The following is an 18809-nucleotide window of genomic DNA, read 5'->3' as shown; positions in this document are numbered from 1 at the left end:
GTCGGGACTTCGCTGCTGGGTCCCGGAGGGAAAAGATCATGCAAATAAGAGGCGGAGGTCATTATGCAAATGAGAGGAGCCCCACCCGCCTAGCAAGAGGGAGCGGCCCAGTCCAGATGCTCACATCTGGCGCTGGTCTAGCCTAAGTGGAACACCTGCACAGCTGGCCTCAGAGGATCCAGAGAGGAGGGTGAGAGTGAAGCCGGGGGTGAATGAGGATCTGCGGAGCGGGGAAGGGAGGAAGTGGGGAGAGGCAGGAAGCAGAGCAGAGAGGCAAAGATTCCAAGAAAAAGACTTCTGACCGACGGGGTCCCTAAGCCAGAGGTTGGACCGGTACTTGGGACTTGATCTTCCCATCCCTCAGTGTCCATGGACAGGTATTCACTGAGGGATATGAGAGGCTTGTGCCCTTAAAAAAGTGCCCTCTGGGTGTGGGTCCTTGGCGATACTTCTAAAAGCTTCGCTCCAGAAATGGGGGTGGACACAGCTCGCGCCAACTGTCAGCGGTGGGAAAGGCTGGCTCTGTGTTCCTCATGGACCACCTCCCACCCCGCTGGTCTCAGGGTCAACATGCTCCGCGCAAGGCCAGAGGTACTTGTGCTCCTGGGAGTTCTGCTGTCTCTACTCCTGGATCCAACGGGTAAGTACCAGGCGCTAGTTCCCTTGGGAGTTGAGGAAGGGATTGGTGCAGGCAAGAGGCTTCCTGGGGCTGGAAAATGGGGTGAGATCGCTGCGCGGCTCAGAGAGATGGTAAACTTCCCGGCGCAGCCTAGAGGCCGCGGGAGCATCTCCACTTGGGTCGGGTTGGGGGCCCTCAGCTGGCGGACCGAGGCCATCGGGTCCCCCAGGGGTCGCAGGAAAGCTAGCAGTGAGCGGACCACTCTCTGACCCACAGGTGGCCAGGACTCACTCTCACTGACCTGGGAAGTGCAGCGCTATGACGGCTGGTTCAACAACCTGAGGCACCACGAGCGTGGCGCTGCGGGTGCGTCCTGCGGCCTGGGGTGGGGAACGGCTAGTGGAAGCCAGGGGTACGGGAGAACCGGCGCGGAGAAGCCGGCGGGAAGGGAGCGCGCCAGCCAGCCGGCCCGCTGCCTGCGCGGCCAGCTCCTATACACACCTGAAGGCTGAAGAAGGGGTCTCGTCGGTCGAGTGGGGGTTGGAGGGAGGCATAGGGCGAGATTCAAGGGCTTGTTGGGAACGGCGTGTTCTGACAGAGCCCGGCTCCCTGCTTCCCACAGGCTCCCGACTGCAGCGCCTTGTACCGGCCAACTACGCGGACGGCGTGTATCAGGCTCTCGAGGAGCCGCTGCTGCCCAATCCGCGCAGACTCAGCAACGCAGCCACGCGGGGCAGCTCCGGGAGGCCGTCCGGCCGCAATCGCACGGTCCTGGGGGTCTTCTTCGGTGAGGGCAAATGGGAGAACAGTTCCGGTGAGGGTTGACCTGGCGCTTAGCTCAGCGCCTAAGGAGATGGGCCCTGAGGCCGCTCTGCAAGTCCAAAGGACACCGACCCAAGACTTCAAACCACGTCCTCACCGTCCTCACCGTCCCCACCGTCCCCCAGCCCATCCCCTCAGGCTACACTTGGAGCCTTTCTTCGTCTTGGACGGATTTGAGGGTGTTGACCAGCTGGTATTTTGCTCTCCTAATCTTTCTCTTACCCCTTACTCCAACCCAGGAGTGCCACTAGCCTTCCCTGTAGCTCCTTGGAGCTAGGTCCCCTGCCGCCCCTCTCCTCCCAATGTGAGGATTAACTTCTTTACCCCCGGAGAGGGAGGGGGAGGTACGATCTGTTAGGAGATGGGGACTGGCTCCGGGGAGCCCTTATATTTATTGTATTATTTTGATTCTCACCACGACGTGATGGGGGTGGGCGAGGAGGGTACTATAACCCCACTTTACAGATTAGAAGAAAGTTTTAGAGCTGGTGGAGCGGCGCTTGAATTGGAACATCTGTCTTTAGGCTCCCTGGAGGTGGGGAATAGCGATTCTTACCAGATTGAACCCCACGACCGCAGGCTACCACGTGCTGTCCGACCTGGTCAGTGTGGAAAAGTCTGGCTGCCCAGCCGAGTTCCTTAACATCCACATCCCGCCCGGAGACCCCGTGTTCGACCGCGACCACAGCGGGGATGTGGTCCTGCCCTTCCAGAGGAGTCACTGGGACCCCGAGACCGGACAGAGCCCCAGCAACCCCCGGGACCTGGTGAGCGCAGCAGGCGGGGGTGTGGGGCTGGCGGGACCTGAGGCAACCGCGGAGAGGATCCCATCCCGCCGCACCCACAAAGCCGCGGGCCCTCACCCCTCCCGGACCCGCCTGGCCGCCCGACCCCCGGCTCAGCCTCCCGCCGTCCCCGCAGACCAACGAGGTGACCGGCTGGCTGGACGGCAGCGCCATCTATGGCTCCTCGCACTCCTGGAGCGACGAGCTGCGGAGCTTCTCCGGGGGGCAGCTGGCGTCGGGGCCCGACCCCGCCTTCCCGCGGGCCGCGCAGGCCCCGCTGCTCATGTGGATGCCGCCAGATCCCACCACTGGCCGCCGCGGGCCGCGGGGGCTATACGGTGAGGCGGCGGGGGCCGGGCAGGGCGCGGTCGAAGGACGGCGAGGGGCGCCCCGCGGTCCAGCCCGCGCTCATTTCTCCCCTGCGTTCCCGCGGCGCGTGCAGCCTTCGGGGCCGAGCGAGGGAACCGCGAGCCCTTCCTGCAGGCTCTGGGTCTGCTCTGGTTCCGCTATCACAACCTATGGGCTCAGAAGCTGGCCCGGCGGTACCCGCTCTCGGGGGGACGAGGAGCTGTTCCAGCACGCGCGCAAGAGGGTCATCGCCACCTACCAGGTGGGTCCCCCACGGCCTGGTCCCCAGGAGACTCCAGAGCCCTCGGTCCTGGACGACCCCGCCAGAAACCACCACCCTCCTGCCCAGAGAGCTGCCATCTAGGAAAAGCCCCTGAGGGTGATAAGCAGGCAAAGCGCTCCTCACGCAGGAGGTTTTCTGATTATTATTTCGCAGCCCGCTCCCCACCCACCTGTCCTGGTTGCTTGTGGGGAACAGGAACCTCCGCACCTCTCCTGTCTGAGAGTGTCTCCTGTGACTGTCCCTGCCTGGTCCTCATCTCCCTCCTAAGCCTTCCTTGAGCTCAGATCCCTCGTGGCCTGGCTGCTCCAGCGCTGGCCTCCCCTTTCCCCTCTCTTGACCCTCAGAATATCGCCATGTATGAGTGGCTGCCCAGCTTCCTGCAGCAAACACCTCCAAATTACACAGGTGAAGAACACTTGGGTTGAGGGGGTTAGGGGAGGGGGGTGATTAAGATCCATAGGACAAAGAAAACTGGTGGGTTCTTGTGATGAGAGTATGTGAGGGTAAGGAGCCTGTTTTTCTTACTACCCCTGTGGACAGAGTATCGCCCTTTCCTGGACCCCAGCATCTCCCCAGAGTTCCTGGCTGCCTCTGAGCAGTTCTTCTCCACCATGGTGCCCCCTGGCGTCTACATGAGGTGAGGGACGGTCTGGCTGAGCAGCACACTGGGAGAGGTGAAGATGCAGTGGCCTTGGGGCCTGGGACCTTTCATATACCCCACCCCCACAGTTTCATGGGGAAAGAGAAGCGGAATTTGGTCCCCTGAAACAGAACCCTGGGGTAGGAGTCCAGTCTTAACAGGGAGGTTTCTCCATTTCCTCCTAACAGCTTAACTTCAGTTGCTGAGAGCAGGATTTGTCCAGCAGCTGTGTAACTCTCTTCCCTCCTTCCCTTCCTACCCTGTGTGGACAAAGAGCAACCTCTACCTTCAGTCCACACTGATTGCCAAATCCCTGCTGCAGTCAAGGAAGTTCAGAGGACACCCCTTAGTACTCACCAAATGGCCTCTGAATGCCTCACCCCACATCAGCCCCACCCCAGCCTCTTCCTTGAATTCTCTTACCGCATCCTTGATTCCCCATTTCAGAAATGCCAGTTGTCATTTCCAGATGGTCCTGAATGAGAGTTTTGGCAGCTCCCCAGCTCTCAGAGTCTGCAACAGCTACTGGATTCGGGAGGTCAGCTTGGGGTCAGGGACAAGGGAAGGTGGGTCAAGGTCAGTCTTGTCACACAGGCTGGGAAAAGCAACAATTCCAGTTCATAGGTGTTGCTGCCTCAGGGTGGTGGGAGATGAAGGTAGAGTGATCAGAAAATTATCTGGGAACAGCAGTTCAACAGGCTCTAGGCCTGGCCAAGGGCCCTTTGTCCTGGGATGCTGCAGTGGTCTGGGTGAGGGGGACCCCGCACTGGGAAGGAGCCTGAGGACCTACCTTGAGTATGCTGTTTCTTTCCAGAATCCCAATCTGAACAGCTCTCAGGCAGTGAATCAGCTGCTGCTGGGAATGGCCTCCCAGATCTCAGAGCTAGAGGACAATATTGTGGTGGAAGATCTGAGGGGTAAGCACTGGAAGTAGAAGGGATGAGGGCCCAGAGGCCTGTGAGCCTGGGGACCCTTCTGGGTTAGTCACTAGGGAGTCGGACATGACTGAGCGACTTCACTTTCACTTTTCACTTTCATGCATTGGAGAAGGAAATGGCAACCCACTCCAGTGTTCTTGCCTGGAGAATCCCAGGGATGGGGGAGCCTGGTGGGCTGCCGTCTATGGGGTCACACAGAGTCGGACACGACTGAAGTGACTTAGCAGCAGCAGCAGCAGGCCTAGGGTACCTACAATGTAAGAACACACACACAGCAGCCATTAGAAAAAATTAGAGGAAAATAACTGTATTCTAAATTACCTACATCTGAGTATGTAGGGGGTAGCTTGTCCAGCACCATCTTGAGGTTAAGGAGGTGGGACGGGGGATTTGGTGACTAGAACCATCCTGAGTCTTAAGGGAAGAGTTTTTTGAGAAAAATTGCTCCTGGTCACAAATGGTGACATTGACATGTGCTGGATATGGGTAATGCCAACAGCCCAATTCAAGGCTGCTGGGTAAAGAAGGGTTAGGAGGACAGCCTAGAGCCAGGTCCTCTCTCCTCCTTAGATTATTGGCCTGGCCCTGGCAAGTTCTCTCGCACTGACTACGTGGCCAGCAGCATCCAACGTGGCCGAGACATGGGGCTGCCCAGCTATAGCCAAGCCCTGCAGGCCTTGGGGCTGAAGACCCCGGGGAACTGGAGTGACCTCAACCCCAACGTGGACCCTCAGGTCAGAAATAGTGATGATAATAATGGCAACTAAAGCTTTCTTGAGGTGATACTAAGTCCTTTACATGTGTAACCCATTTAATCTGTGTGAAGAACATTATAGAGTAGACACCATCATTGTCCCCATTTTACCCATGACATAATTGTTAAGTCCATCTCGGAGGCAGGATTCAAATTCAGGCATCTGATTCCAGAGTATCCTCACCGCTACTCTGTACCATTTCTGCAGAATGACCCCTGGGTGGGGAGCCATTGTCCTGTTCCTGCAGGGTCTTGCCCCATGAGATGGATGACCCTGAAGCTGCTGGTCACTGGAGACAGTCTGGGTGGTGACACACTGGTCCTCCCACCAGACTTGTCACCACTTGAGGGGGCTGCCTAGAAAGAGGAAACTCTCTCAGGGCTAAGCAGCAAGCCAGACCGCGGATGGGGTCCCATGTTTGAGGGATGGGGCAGTAGTGGCCACCCTCCTAACACAAAACCACACACGTATGCTCACACACTCCTCACCTCCTGTGGTGCCCCAGGTGCTGGAGGCCACAGCGGCCCTGTACAACCAGGACCTGTCCCGGCTGGAGTTACTCCCTGGGGGGCTCCTGGAGAGCCACGGGGACCCTGGACCCCTCTTCAGCACCATCGTCCTTGATCAGTTTGTGCGACTGCGGGATGGCGACCGCTACTGGTTTGAGAACAGCAGGAATGGGTAAGGCCTGCCTGGCTCCTGCCTCAGACTCTGTCTTGGCCTGGACCCCAGACCCTCTGCCTGTGAATGGCCTCCATGGGCCCTTGACTCCCAGCTGACCCACAACTCCCTCCCCACCCCTCTGGGTCTATTTTTCTCATCTGGGTTCCCAGGCCCGAGTTTGCTGGAGACCTGTGATCCCTTCTCATCCCAAACAATTCCTGGCTTTCCCCACCTTAGGCTCTTCTCTCCAGATGAAATTGCAGAAATTAGAAGCACCACTCTTCGGGACGTGGTGGTGGCTGTCACCAATGTGGACCCTGACACCCTGCAGCCCAATGTCTTTATTTGGCAGGATGGTGGGTGGCCTGGGAGAGCTCAAGCAATGGTGGCAGAGAAGGGGCAGAGGTTGTGTGTGGGGGGGTCACTTGGTGCTGTCTCAGGGGCTAGGCACCAGGCAGTTCCCTCTGTGTTGGTCTGGGAGGCCTGCATTAGGTGCCTCCCCCAGTAGAGACTAGACTGGTTTGCAGGCTGTACCTTGTGGTCGGGTTGGGGTGATGCTGAGAGGTGGGATGTGGAAGAGGAACTTTTGAGGGGAACAAGTTCCAGGGAGGTGGATCTGGGAGGGAGCAGTACCTGGCCCTTTACAGGAGAAGAGGGGAAGGATGCCTGGCCAAGGAGTGGGACGCTCAGGCCTTGAGACCTTCTGTGCTTCTCCCTCAGGTGCACCCTGCCCTCAGCCCCAACAGCTCACAACCGGAGACCTGCCCCGCTGTGTGCCCCTGACCGAGATTCATTACTTCGAGGGCAGTGGTCCTGGCTTTGGCATCACCATCGTGGCTTTGTGCTGTCTTCCACTAGGTAAGCCCTTCAGCCCCCTCAGCCATGTCTCTTCTCTCAGCTCCCCTCCTCTCCACAGACTGTCCCCACCCCTTGTTACTGACTGACCTGTAGGGTTCAGGCCTGAGTTCATTTGAAGCCAGCCTCAGGATGCCTTAGGAAGGGAGGGGCAGCAGCCAGGGCCTTGGAAAACCCACAGGTGAGGGGTTCCTCTCCCCACTGGCTCCTTCTGACCCCCTTCAGTGAGCCTGCTTATCTCTGGGGTTGTGGCCTATTTCCGGGGCCGAGAGCGCAAGAAGCTCCAAAGGAGAGGCAAAGAGAGTGTGAAGAAGGAACCAGCCAGTGATGGAGTGTCAGGTGAGATGGGGCCAAGGGGAGGGAAGCGGGAAGAGAACCGAAGGTGCGGGGTGCTGTGAAAGAACCAGCTTACAGATGTGGGGAGAAAGCCAGGCTTCAGGGTGCTGGCTCAGACTGGAACTGGCCTGAGGGCCAGGGCCTGGGAAGCTCTGCTGAAACGCTCTGCCCTGCCCGTCGTCCCTTCCCTAGCGATGGAGTGGCCGGGCCCCCGGGAGAGGAGCTATCCAGTCACCATCCAGCTGCTCCCAGACCGGCGGCTGCAGGTTGTGGACTGGCGGCTCTCTGTGCTCCGCACCATCCAGCTGCAGCCCCCACAACAGGTCAACCTCATCCTGTCCAGCAACCGCAGATGCCGCACCCTGCTGCTCAAGATCCCCAAGGAGTATGATCTGGTATGGCCCAGCCAGCCTCCCCAGCCTGGGCTGCCCTCGCCCATTTCCCTTCTACGGCGAGTCCCCTCAGGTCACCGTGTCCTCAGCTGCAGGGCTCGTCTGTGAGGGCTGACACTGGGAGGAGGCACTGGTTTCCAAGGTCCCCACCCAACTCTCCCTTTGATCCCCTTGGGCCACTCACCGGGCCCTAGCCGGGTTGGAATGGGAGCCTTTTAGTTTCCTTCCCCCAACCCAAGGACCTCTGAGGGGAGGCTGAGCCAGGAGCTTGAGCATTGGCACGGCCTTCCTTCTGCCAGGTGCTGCTGTTTAACTCCCAGGAGGAGCGGGGTGCCTTCGTGCAGCATCTGCGGGGCTTCTGTGAGAACTGGGCTCTGGGCCTGGACATGGCTGAGATGAGCGAGTATGAGCTGTTCAGGAAAGCTGTGACCAAAGAGCAGCGGCAACGCATCCTGGAGATTTTCTTCAGACACCTTTTTGCCCAGGTGCTGTGACCAGGCTTTTTGGAAGCAGAAGGGGCCCAGGGGTAGGAGGAAAACTACCCAACTGTCCAACCTGGGCTGGACAGTACCCTATCTAGGGTGAACTGAGCTTCTGTCCTGAGGGCTGGAAACAGACAGCCCTGCTGGAACCCAGGTTTTGCTACTCACTAGGGCATCACCTTAGGCAAATTACATCGCCTCTCCTCTGATTTCAGTTTCCTCGTCTATAAAAGAGTGATTAAAATAGGATCCATCCCCTTGGGTTATGAGGATTCAGAAACATAGTCTACGTTTGTGGTCTTCAAAGTGTGCTCCCTGGACCAACAGTAACAGCCTCATCTGGGAATTCGTTAGAAATTCAAGTCCTCAGGCCCTTCCCCCAGACCTAGGAAATCAGGAACTCTGAAGCTGGGACCCACAAGCCCTCCAGAGGATTCTGATTCACTCTAAAGTTTGATAAACACTGTTCTATGTACAATGTTTAGCCCTAGTGCTGGGTACATGATTGCATGTAATGCATGGAAGTTACATATATGGGCTTCCTTGGTGGTTCAATGGTAAAGAATCTACCTGCCAATGCAGGAGATGCAGTTTCAATCCCTGGGTCAGGAAAATCCCTTGGAGAAGGAAGTGACAACCCACTCCAGTATTCTTGCCTGGGAAATCCCATGGACAGAGGAGCCTGGTGGGCTACAGTCCATGGGGTCGCAAAAAAGTTAGACATGACTTAGCCACTAAACCACAGTAAGTTACATGTATGTGACTTTTAAAATCAGGCACATGGCAACCCTGTCTGAACTGACAAAAGAGTATATCTTTAGCCCCTTCCTGCCTTCCATTCATGTCTGCTGCAGTTTCTGTCACCGGTGTAGGCTCTTTCACTTGGCATTCCCAAACACTGTCCCTCCTTGCTCCCACCTCATCCCCTGCTAGTCTCCCCTCTGCAGGAGAGCAGAAATGAGCGACCACCAGGGCTCACCTTTCTGATCCAGACTTTGGGAGATGAGAGGGGTCACTGAACTGCTTCCAGCCCAGGCCTCAACTCTTCCTCTCCCTCCCTCTGCTGCTGTCCAAGTACAGGTGCTGGACATCAACCAGGTGGATGCAGGAACCCTGCTCCTGGACTCATCGCAGAAGGTGCGGGAGGCCCTGACCTGTGAGCTGAGCCGGGCTGAGTTTGCCGAGTCCCTGGGCCTCAAGCCCCAGGACATGTTTGTGGAGTCCATGTTTTCTCTGGCCGACAAAGACGGCAATGGGTACCTGTCCTTCCGGGAGTTCCTGGACGTCCTGGTGGTCTTCATGAAAGGTGAGGGGATGGTGGACCATCCCAGGTGCCAAGTATCTTTCAGCAGAGAGGTGACAGGGATCCCCCTGTCTCTTCCCAGGCTCCCCAGAGGACAAGTCCCGCCTGATGTTCACCATGTATGACCTTGATGGCAATGGCTTCCTCTCCAAGGACGAGTTCTTCACCATGATGCGGTATGGGGTGGGCCGCTCCAGTCCTGAGACGTCTTGGTATTTTAAACAGGAAAACAGGTCAGGTCAGAGGAGGATAGGTGAGGAGGTTATGTGGCCGTCTGCATTGAGAGGTGGCCTAGGTACTGCATTCTAGATGCCCAGAGCATCCAGCTTCAAAGTTTATCTGGCCAGGCCCCTGCCCCCAGAAGGGTCTGTTTCTTCAGTCAACACCAGCCAGAAAATTCTCCCAAGTGAAAAAACACAAACAACACCAAGATGACCAGTAACAAAGCCAACCAGCCTCTTTTGGATGCTGTCAGGTCTTTGCTAACTCTTCTTCTTTTTAAAAACTTTTTTCTTATTTTGGTTGCGCTGGGTTTCGTTGCTGTATGTGGGCTTTCTCTAGTTGCGGCGAGCAGGGGCTACACTCCTGTTGTGGAGTGCAGGCTCTAGACAAGTGGGCTCAGTAGTTGTGGCACACCGGCTTTAGTTGCCCCAAGTCATGCGGGGCATTCCTGGACCAGGGATTGAACCCATGTCCCCTGCACTGGCAGGCGGATTCTTATCCACTGGACCACCAGGGAAGTCAGGTCTTGGCTGATTCTTCTAAGGCTGTGCTTTACACAGTGAGAGCATGAATCCTGGAGGACAGATGCCCTTCGTCACTGCCGATGTTAATCACCAGGACAGGCAGGAGGAGAAAAATGGAATGTTGTTCTATATTTCAAACTTTCTCTCTTCCTGCTTCTTAAGCCATCTCTGGTTGTAGTGTGCCAATAAAGACCAGTTTGGGGCTCACAGACGTCTTATTCCTGGAGACAGTGCTCCAGTAACACAGCTTCCTGCAGCTCTACAAGGACAGGGTTCATATCTCATCCACCTTCTCCACACTCATTGGCACATAGCAGGCATTTGATGCATAGGCAACTGAATCAGATGAGACAAATGAGCAAATGAATAAACAGAATGCAAAAAACAGCTCAGATCCTTTTAACTTTTCTATCCCTGCAAACCTTACTCATTGCTTTCCGTGATCCCCTTCACTGCCACCTCTCTTGCAGGATAGATACAACAACTGGACGTGCTCTGAAAGGGCTAGGGTGAAGCTGATTGCAGTTGTCCCTCGCTGGGTATGCTGCTGCAGGACCCTCTGGGAGAGGGTTTCTGCGCCTGGGGGCTAAGCTCCCACCTCCTCATCCTGTGCTCAGCGTGGCTCTGGCTCAGTCTCACCCTGAGCAAGTGGGATGATATATTTTTTTAATGTGATGGCAGTTGTTTGCTGTGTCATGCAGGCAAAGCTTTTTTTCTGCTGGACTCAACACAAATGTGCACGTGTGTTTGCTTGTGTCGAAAGTGCACCTAAGAAAAAAGTATGGCCATTGTAGATGCTGTCACGTTGGGTGTAGAGACACTTCTGCCTGCGTCCTGGGGTGTTGGCACAAGGAAGCAGAAGCCACTGTGGCTACATCTCCTCCCTCAACTCCCAACTGTCTGTGCCCCCACTTAACCATGAATGGGGTGCCCGGCATGGGTGTGGGAGTTATCAACACGAGAGATCCTGCCACTTCAGTGGGCTGTGGCACACCTGGACATGTTCCTACACTCAGTGGACATTTATCCCCCGTTTGAGGGCTGCTTTCTCTAAGTGACTGGTCAAGGTCACTTTCAGTTTTGTTCTGCCTTTCGGGCCGTGGCCACCCCACCCAGCTTAGCGTCAGCAGCAGGCTGGATGAACACCTTCTCGGTGCCATTTCCTGGGTCACTGGTAACCACACTAGATAGTCTGGGGCCCGCCCCACCCAGCACCTGCCTGCCTAAACCTGACCTGGCTGGGTGACAGGCTGCTTTCTTCTTGGGTTCCCCCCACCCCCCGACCCAGGTCCTTCATTGAGATCTCCAACAACTGCCTGACCAAGACCCAGCTGGCCGAGGTGGTGGAGTCCATGTTCCGAGAGTCAGGCTTCCAGGACAAGCAGGAGCTGACGTGGGAGGACTTCCACTTCATGCTGCGGGACCACGACAGTGAGCTCCGCCGAACGCAGCTCTGTGTCAGAGGTGGAGGAGGAGGTGTGTAAGTTTGGAAGGCGTCAGGGATGGGCGTATCTTCAAAATGTGAGTTCCTGGTGCATAGCACTCAGGTCTTACTTCTCTCTTAGTCTTTGGTGCCTAGTACAGAGCCAGGCATGTATAATCAAGGGTGTCACCTACAGTTGTGCAATTTGTACACAAAGGTGCCCACGGAGGGGTCAGGGCAGGCAGAAATCTAGCCTACATGCTGCACACCAGCCACGCACATTGATCTGGGGTGAATCTGGCCAGAGGATGAGCCCCCATTTTCTGTATACAAACAATCTGCAGGGCTGCGTCCACCTGGAGGGGGACCCTTTTCCTAATTGCACGAAGTTGCCACATTGTCTAGCAGCAGCCACCTTGTGCGGGTGCTCCGTGTGGGCAGTGAGGGGAGCAAGGCTGGAGAGGGTATGGAGATGTGACCAAGCCACTGCCCTGTAGCCATCCTAGGACGGTCACCTCCCTGCACTCTTGGGGAAGCCTGTCCAGCTTCTTGTTCTCCTCTCCAGGTGTTGGAGACATTTTTAAACCAAACATCAGCTCTCGAGTGTCATTCATCACTCGGACTTCTGAGGAACGGTGAGCGGGAATGGGGCATGGGGAGGTGTCCTGACTGGGTCCCCTGCAGGGAAACGAAGCAAGTAGGGCTGGTGAGATCAGCCCCTGGGCCAGACATTTGCCCTCTGAAAGTTGCTCTTAATGCACAGTTGTTCTGAGTCTGTATTCCAGCTGCATCACACACATACCCACATACCCATTTACTGTTCAGGAGCCTGGCTCTTTCTGCCCCTCCAGGACACAATCTTCACACAGAACAGATGACCTGACCATATCCATTCCTTCGGTCCTGCCTTCTGCCAGACTCCTCTCTGATCAGTTTTATGGGCAGGATCTGTGGACAGAAATGAATCCCAGGATCTACCCCCTCCCAGCCCACCCTCAACCCTGACGTGGCAGTTCTTCTCCTGCCTGCAAAGACAAGGGGATCATGAGCCCCATTTTTCTTTCCTCAGTTCTTGCCCTCAGGGAGTGGGGCTCCCTGCCTCGAAAGCCCCGGAATTAGGAGGCCCTGGGCTGAAGAAGAGGTTTGGCAAAAAGTGAGTGTTTTCTAGAACCTTGATCCATGAAGACATGGGGAGAAGTCTCGGAGTCTTGGTCTGCCCACCTCCACCCACAAGAGACCATCCTGAGACTCATTCCACATGTCCCTGACCTGGCTGGCAGGCTGTTAAGTCGAATGACTCTTCAACCTCTTCCAACTTCTGCACCCTACTCTTTAGGCCAGGAGCCTGGCACTCGATGCAACACCAAGATGGCAGGGAGGGGTCCCCTGGCTCCTGCCTGGTTTGGGTGCAGCAGTGAGGCCTGGGCAGGGAGCAGGAGGAGAGACAGAAAGGACAGACAGGAGGAAGTGGAGATGGAGTAGTGGGGAGATGGAAGAGTGGGTGGACAGGGCAAGTCAAGATGAGTGGTAATGGCTTGGGAGAGTGGGAGTCACCCCCCAGAAGCTTTTTCTTTCATCTATTGCGGCCCATCCTGACTGCTGCCAGAGCACCAGGTCTCCTTTATAAGGTGGCACTTAGGGGAGGCCAGGATGCACTGACCTCAGGCTACCTGCCTCCCATTGCTGCAGGGCAGGGGTGCCCCCTCCCCGGCTGTACACGGAGGCGCTGCAGGAGAAGATGCAGCGGGGCTTCCTGGCTCAGAAGCTGCAGCAGTACAAGCGCTTCGTGGAGAACTACCGGCGGCACATCGTGTGCGTGGCTGTCTTCTCAGCCATCTGTGCCGGACTGTTTGTGGAGCGCGCTTACTGTAAGAGTTTCAAGTTGCAGGAGGGGAGGTGTGAGAGCCTTCTGGTTGTTTTTCCCGAACCTCAGCGTCTGGCCTGGGGGACCCAGGTGTTCTGACTCAGGCCTCTGTACTGTGCTGTTCCACCCCAATTCTACCCCCAGACTACGCCTTTGCCTCGCCACCCTCGGGCATTGCACAGACCACCTTTGTGGGCATCATCCTGTCACGGGGCACGGCGGCCAGTGTCTCCTTCATGTTCTCCTACATCCTGCTCACCATGTGCCGCAACCTCATCACCTTCCTAAGAGAGACCTTCCTCAACCGCTACGTGCCCTTTGATGCTGCCGTGGACTTCCATCGCTGGATCGCCATGGCCGCTGTGGTCCTGGCCAGTATGTGGCAGCTGGGCATGCTTGCCATGGCTGCAGGCCCCTGGGTCTAGCTGTGGGGGAGACAGTGGGGACACTGGAGCTACTTGTACTTCCTTCTCTCCTCCCTGTGCCTCCTGTCTCCCCGGGGCTGGAGTTAGTTAGGGTTGGCCGTGGGAGGCATCTCTAATGGGATCTGTCTCTTTCAGTTTTGCACAGCGCTGGCCACGTGGTGAATGTCTATATCTTCTCAGTCAGCCCCCTCAGTCTGCTGGCCTGCATCTTTCCCAGCGTCTTTGTGAATGATGGGTCAGTTCTGGGGAGGACCCCCCTTGGGAATTCTGGGGAAGGCCTAAGGGTACAACAGAAAAGAGGTAGATGGCCCTAGACTCTCCACTCTTTCACTGAGTGAGAGTGAGAAGTTAGTATCCTGAGGAAGCCGAGAGATGACTTCCTTGCCCTCAGGAAGGAAGCTGGCCATGACTTGCCAGGAAAGGACTTTGGGAGATGAAGTTGGATACTCTTTCCCATGTGTACCTGACACACAGCTTGCTTTCTCAGCCTGCCATCCATTTACTGGGCAAACATTTAGGAAACATGTCTATGTGTCCATCCTGGAGCCAGAGAGTAAGAATGCCAAGATACATGCAGTCATTCAACAAGTATTTCTTGAGCACTGACTCTGTGCCTGGCATTGTTTGAGCCTAGTGATAGAGCATAGAGCCTCATGGAGCTTACAGAATATGAACCAGGCACTCAAGAAAGCAAAGGTTAGCTGCAGTAGGGGAATTCAAGATTACACAGGAAGAAGAACTGCTTTGAGATCAGAGAGTAGAACACAGGAGGCTGGGGCCCATGTTCTTTGGAAGGATCCCTGGTCGTCTGGGCAGAAGCCCAGGAACCTCTGTATTCAAGGCCATCAGGAACAGAGTCACATTGCAACAGTGGTGGAGCTCTTCCTGCTCCAGCCTGAGGTTCTGGGTGTCTTTGCCCTACAGGTCCAAGCTTCCCCAGAAGTTCTACTGGTGGTTCTTCCAGACAGTCCCAGGTAAAGAGTAGATGGTATGTGGAGTCTGGGGGTTCTGAGGACTTCTGATTTTGTCCTCATCTTCCTATGAATACACACTTGTCTATAGTGTTGACAGTTTCCCTTTGAAGGCTCCAGGACAAGCTTTAGTTCCAGCTTCTTTAGTTAAGCTGTTCTGGGAGCCAGGGCAGAATGGGGACATGCTCTCTGCTACTCTCAGCCTAGGCTGAGGCCCTGAGACCCGGACTGTCTGACCCTGTCTCCGCTGCCCCCAGGTATGACAGGGGTGCTCCTGCTCCTGGTTCTTGCCATCATGTATGTCTTTGCTTCCCACCACTTCCGACGCCGCAGCTTCCGGGGCTTCTGGTTGACCCACCACCTCTACATCCTGCTCTATGTGCTGGTGAGGGACTTCTCTGGGTAGGGCCAGGCTACAGGGCAGAGATGAGCATCATGATGTGGGGAGGGAGAAGGCTGAATTGGACTCAAGAGCTTCGACTGAGGCCCTGAGATCTGAGGCCACAGTCTGTGGAGTTGTGCCAGCCCCATGCACTCAACCCAGGCCCAGGGCTGGGGCAGGAAGTGTCTGGGTAAGGTGGGTGCAGAAAAGGGGCTGGTCGGCTGGGCCTGAGCTGTACTAACTGGCCATGTCTTCAGCTCATCATCCACGGCAGCTTTGCCCTGATCCAGCTGCCCCGTTTCCACATCTACTTCCTGGTCCCAGCACTTATCTACATGGGGGACAAGCTGGTGAGCCTGAGCCGGAAGAAGGTGGAGATCGGCGTGGTGAAGGCGCAGCTGCTGCCTTCAGGTACCAAGCTGGCCTGACCTCAGGTGGGGAGCATGGGAGGTCAACTCATGGGATGTGGGGAGACAGCTTTCCAGGCCTCCTCACCCCATTGTTGTTTCTGAGACCCTCTGGGGAGCCCTACGGCTTTCCTGATGGAACTGCAGCCCCCAGAAAGTCTGGACTTAGTTTCCAGGACTTGCACACAACGAGAGGTGACTATTGAAAAGAGCCAGTTGAAAGGCATTCAGAGGGGTTTAAGGACGAGAAAGACCAGAACATGCATGGCCTGGGAGCAGGGCAGGGAACCGAACATCTCTCTCCCATTTCTTCATTCGGAAAAACCCCTCTTCAGAGACAGACAAATGGTCCAGACCACAAGAGTCTGTTGAGAGTCAGTGCTGGCCAGAGCAGGGATTCACATCAACACAGAGGGTGATGGAAGATATTTAAGGGTTGTGGGGCTGGCTGACCCTCAGAACTCACATAGTAAGAAAGTTAACCTCGTTCAACTTTATATCGATCAAGATTACTTAAGAGCAAAGTCTCAGCATGGTCTTCACATGCCTTTTGCACCCTCCAGTACTTGCAAATCTCCTTTTTCCACAAAGAAAGCACAAGCCTGAGGCTCAGCTGTGGTCAGGCAACAAACAGGATCCAGCTAAACTGTGATAAAATGTGGTACTTTCTATTTAGAGCACATAACACTTAGATGTGTAGGGTGGTGGTTAAAAGCTTGGCCTCTAGAGCTAGATAGAGCACATGACACTGGTTTTCCACCTGCCTCAGTGACCTAAATGTTCAAGGTAAACTGAGTTGAAAAAATAAATCAATTTAAAGAAAAACATCAGATCAATGATAATGCGGGAGGATGAGCACATAAGTCCCACTACAAAGGTAACGTTCACATGCTGGAAATTTGGTAAACACTGAGGTGGTACTTGGGGAGCCTGAGGTCCCCTGACCTAGTACACTGGTATCCAGGACAGTGGTGTCAGCCTGGGCCCTTAGTGGGAGGAAGCAGCAAAGAGGAGGGGAGGGGCTAGAACAGGGGAGCAGAGAAGCCCAGCTCTTGAGTTACCCAAGAAACATATAAAAGGGTCCTCCAACCCCCAACCCAGAAGCCCTACTAGGTCAGATCACGTGGCTGCTCCCTGTGCCTGAGGTGAGTGATGAGGACAGGGCACCTGCTGATTCTCAGGTACCAGGAACAAGCCCTCTGATCCCTGCCCCTCCCTGCCCACGACCCTCAGGAGTGACCCACCTGGAGTTCCAGCGGCCCCAAGGCTTTGAGTACAAGTCAGGACAGTGGGTGCGGATTGCCTGCCTGGCTCTGGGGACCAACGAGTACCACCCCTTCACGCTGACGTCAGCGCCCCACGAGGAGACGCTTAGCCTGCACATCCGGGCAGCGGGGCCCTGGACCACCCGCCTCAGGGAGATCTACTCACTTCCAACGGGTGACAGCTGTGCCAAATATCCAAAGGTGCCCACCATTGGGACCACTTTTTGGGGCTCTAGCATTGACAGAAAGTCCCCACCCTTCCTGACCCCAGGATAAGATGCTTTAGCTACTGTAAAGCCAGACTGGGAGAGGGCTGGGGTTCCTCAAAGAGACTGGTTCTCCCTGTCCCTCTTCCCCCACATATCTAACCTCAGAGCTTGGGAAGGGCCAGGCTCATCTCATCTTCCTCTTCTGTTGGCAGCTGTACCTCGATGGGCCATTTGGAGAGGGCCATCAGGAGTGGCATAAGTTTGAGGTGTCAGTGCTAGTGGGAGGGGGCATTGGGGTCACCCCCTTTGCCTCCATCCTCAAAGACCTGGTCTTCAAGTCATCCTTGGGGAGCCAAATGCTCTGTAAAAAGGTGAGTGTTTACTCTCTTCCATTCTTCAAAGAAATAGGGACAGACAGCCTGATTGTGTCCCCACATCACAGCAAAGCAGCATGATAAAAAGCCCTGGCTCCTTGAGCTGAGCTGAGTCAGAGCCCTAGTCATGTGTCCCCAGATCTACTTCATCTGGGTGACACGGACCCAGCGGCAGTTTGAGTGGCTGGCTGACATCATCCGGGAAGTGGAGGAGAATGACTGCCAGGACCTCGTGTCCGTGCACATCTACATCACCCAGCTGGCTGAGAAGTTCGACCTCAGGACCACCATGCTGGTGCGTCAGGGCCGGCCAGGGGGCAACTCTGGGTATGTGGGTGGGCCGAGCAAGCCAGGATGGCCAAGGCGCTGGCTGTGACCTTGCTCCTCTGCTCCCTCCCCCAGTACATTTGTGAGCGGCACTTCCAGAAGGTGCTGAACCGGAGTCTGTTCACGGGCTTGCGCTCCATCACCCACTTTGGCCGTCCCCCCTTTGAACGCTTCTTCAGTTCTCTGCAGGAGGTCCACCCAAAGGTCAGTCCCACTCCCAACCATCCTTCCCCTACCAGGACTTCCTGGCCCTTGAAGAGCCTGCAGCTGTGTCCTGAGCAGAGGACCTCAGGATGGGGTCCAGGGTTGGAGGAGGGCTTTAAATCCCACCCCTGCCGCCCCAATTCAAGCCTCCTCCTCCTCAGCGCCTGGGGTCAATGCCCTGGTCACTCCAGTCAGGCTTGGGAAGCAGCTCCTGGGGAGTGAGCATCTCAAGGCCACAGGCCTCTCCTCTGCAACCACTGCTCTCTCCCCACCAACACTTGATAGGTGCAGAAGATCGGGGTGTTCAGCTGCGGCCCTCCAGGAATGACCAAGAATGTAGAGAAGGCCTGTCAGCTCATCAACCAGCAGGACCAGGCCCACTTCGTGCACCACTATGAGAACTTCTGAGCCCACCTTCCCTGGTTCCCGGTCCCTCCATGGACCAGCCCTGCCAACAGTTTCTGTCAGAATTCACCTCAGGCCTCAGCCAGAGAGCTGAAAGGGCCTCTCCCTCATTGCCCTATCTGTCCCAGGCTCTGAGGAGTTAGCAGAGACACTTGCAGCTCACATCACAGCAGGCTGTGGCAGATAAAGTGGGGAAGTCTCCACCTTGTGATAACTGAGGTGAAGAGACAACTGCATTTTTCTCTGCTAGATCCCCATGTCTTTTTCCCTTCCACAAAATCAGTGAATAGTGTTGGTGTTTTCGTGGCCTAGGCATTTGAGGGAGGATGGGTAGGGTACCTGGTGTGAAGAGAAGGCTCAAGAGAAAATCTCCTCAGAACCCAGCTTAGAAGCTTCAGTGTTAAACCTGGCAGCCCAACTGTCTCAGTTCAGTCTCTGAGGGCTTTGCCCTCCAGCTCTACCCCAAAGCCCTTCCTGCTCCTAGGGGATCAGGAACGCTGAGTGATGCCCACTGCCCACTGCCCTCACCTCTTGGCAGACCCATCTCTTCCTGCTGGAGCAGCCCTTCAGTTCCAGTACCACGGGA

The 18809-nt window shown here is 55.9% G+C and overlaps 1 protein-coding gene across 1 annotated transcript; it reads left to right on the top strand.

Annotated features, from left to right (window-relative positions):
• Positions 1-81: 81 nt before the first annotated feature.
• Positions 82-18759, top strand: DUOX2 (dual oxidase 2). Its single transcript, XM_070378516.1, is given in 35 exon segments — positions 82-190; positions 564-640; positions 896-985; positions 1242-1406; positions 2021-2208; positions 2363-2564; positions 2669-2778; positions 2780-2836; positions 3202-3262; positions 3398-3494; positions 3945-4035; positions 4312-4414; positions 5006-5169; positions 5696-5871; positions 6091-6209; positions 6574-6711; positions 6934-7047; positions 7237-7439; positions 7736-7921; positions 8999-9224; positions 9304-9397; positions 11256-11443; positions 11956-12025; positions 12460-12543; positions 13080-13258; positions 13399-13629; positions 13815-13914; positions 14604-14653; positions 14908-15035; positions 15290-15443; positions 16673-16905; positions 17126-17284; positions 17427-17582; positions 17690-17818; positions 18104-18759. Coding segments are annotated over 34 exon segments (4638 nt in total). The 5' UTR covers positions 82-190; positions 564-570; the 3' UTR covers positions 18227-18759.
• The last annotated feature ends 50 nt before the right edge of the window (positions 18760-18809 follow it).

The sequence above is a fragment of the Bos mutus genome, chromosome 10, assembly GCF_027580195.1.
Source record: "Bos mutus isolate GX-2022 chromosome 10, NWIPB_WYAK_1.1, whole genome shotgun sequence".
NCBI lineage: Eukaryota > Metazoa > Chordata > Mammalia > Artiodactyla > Bovidae > Bos > Bos mutus.
The sequence above is the reverse complement of the archived record's forward strand: the minus strand, read 5'-3'. Positions and strand labels throughout refer to the sequence as shown.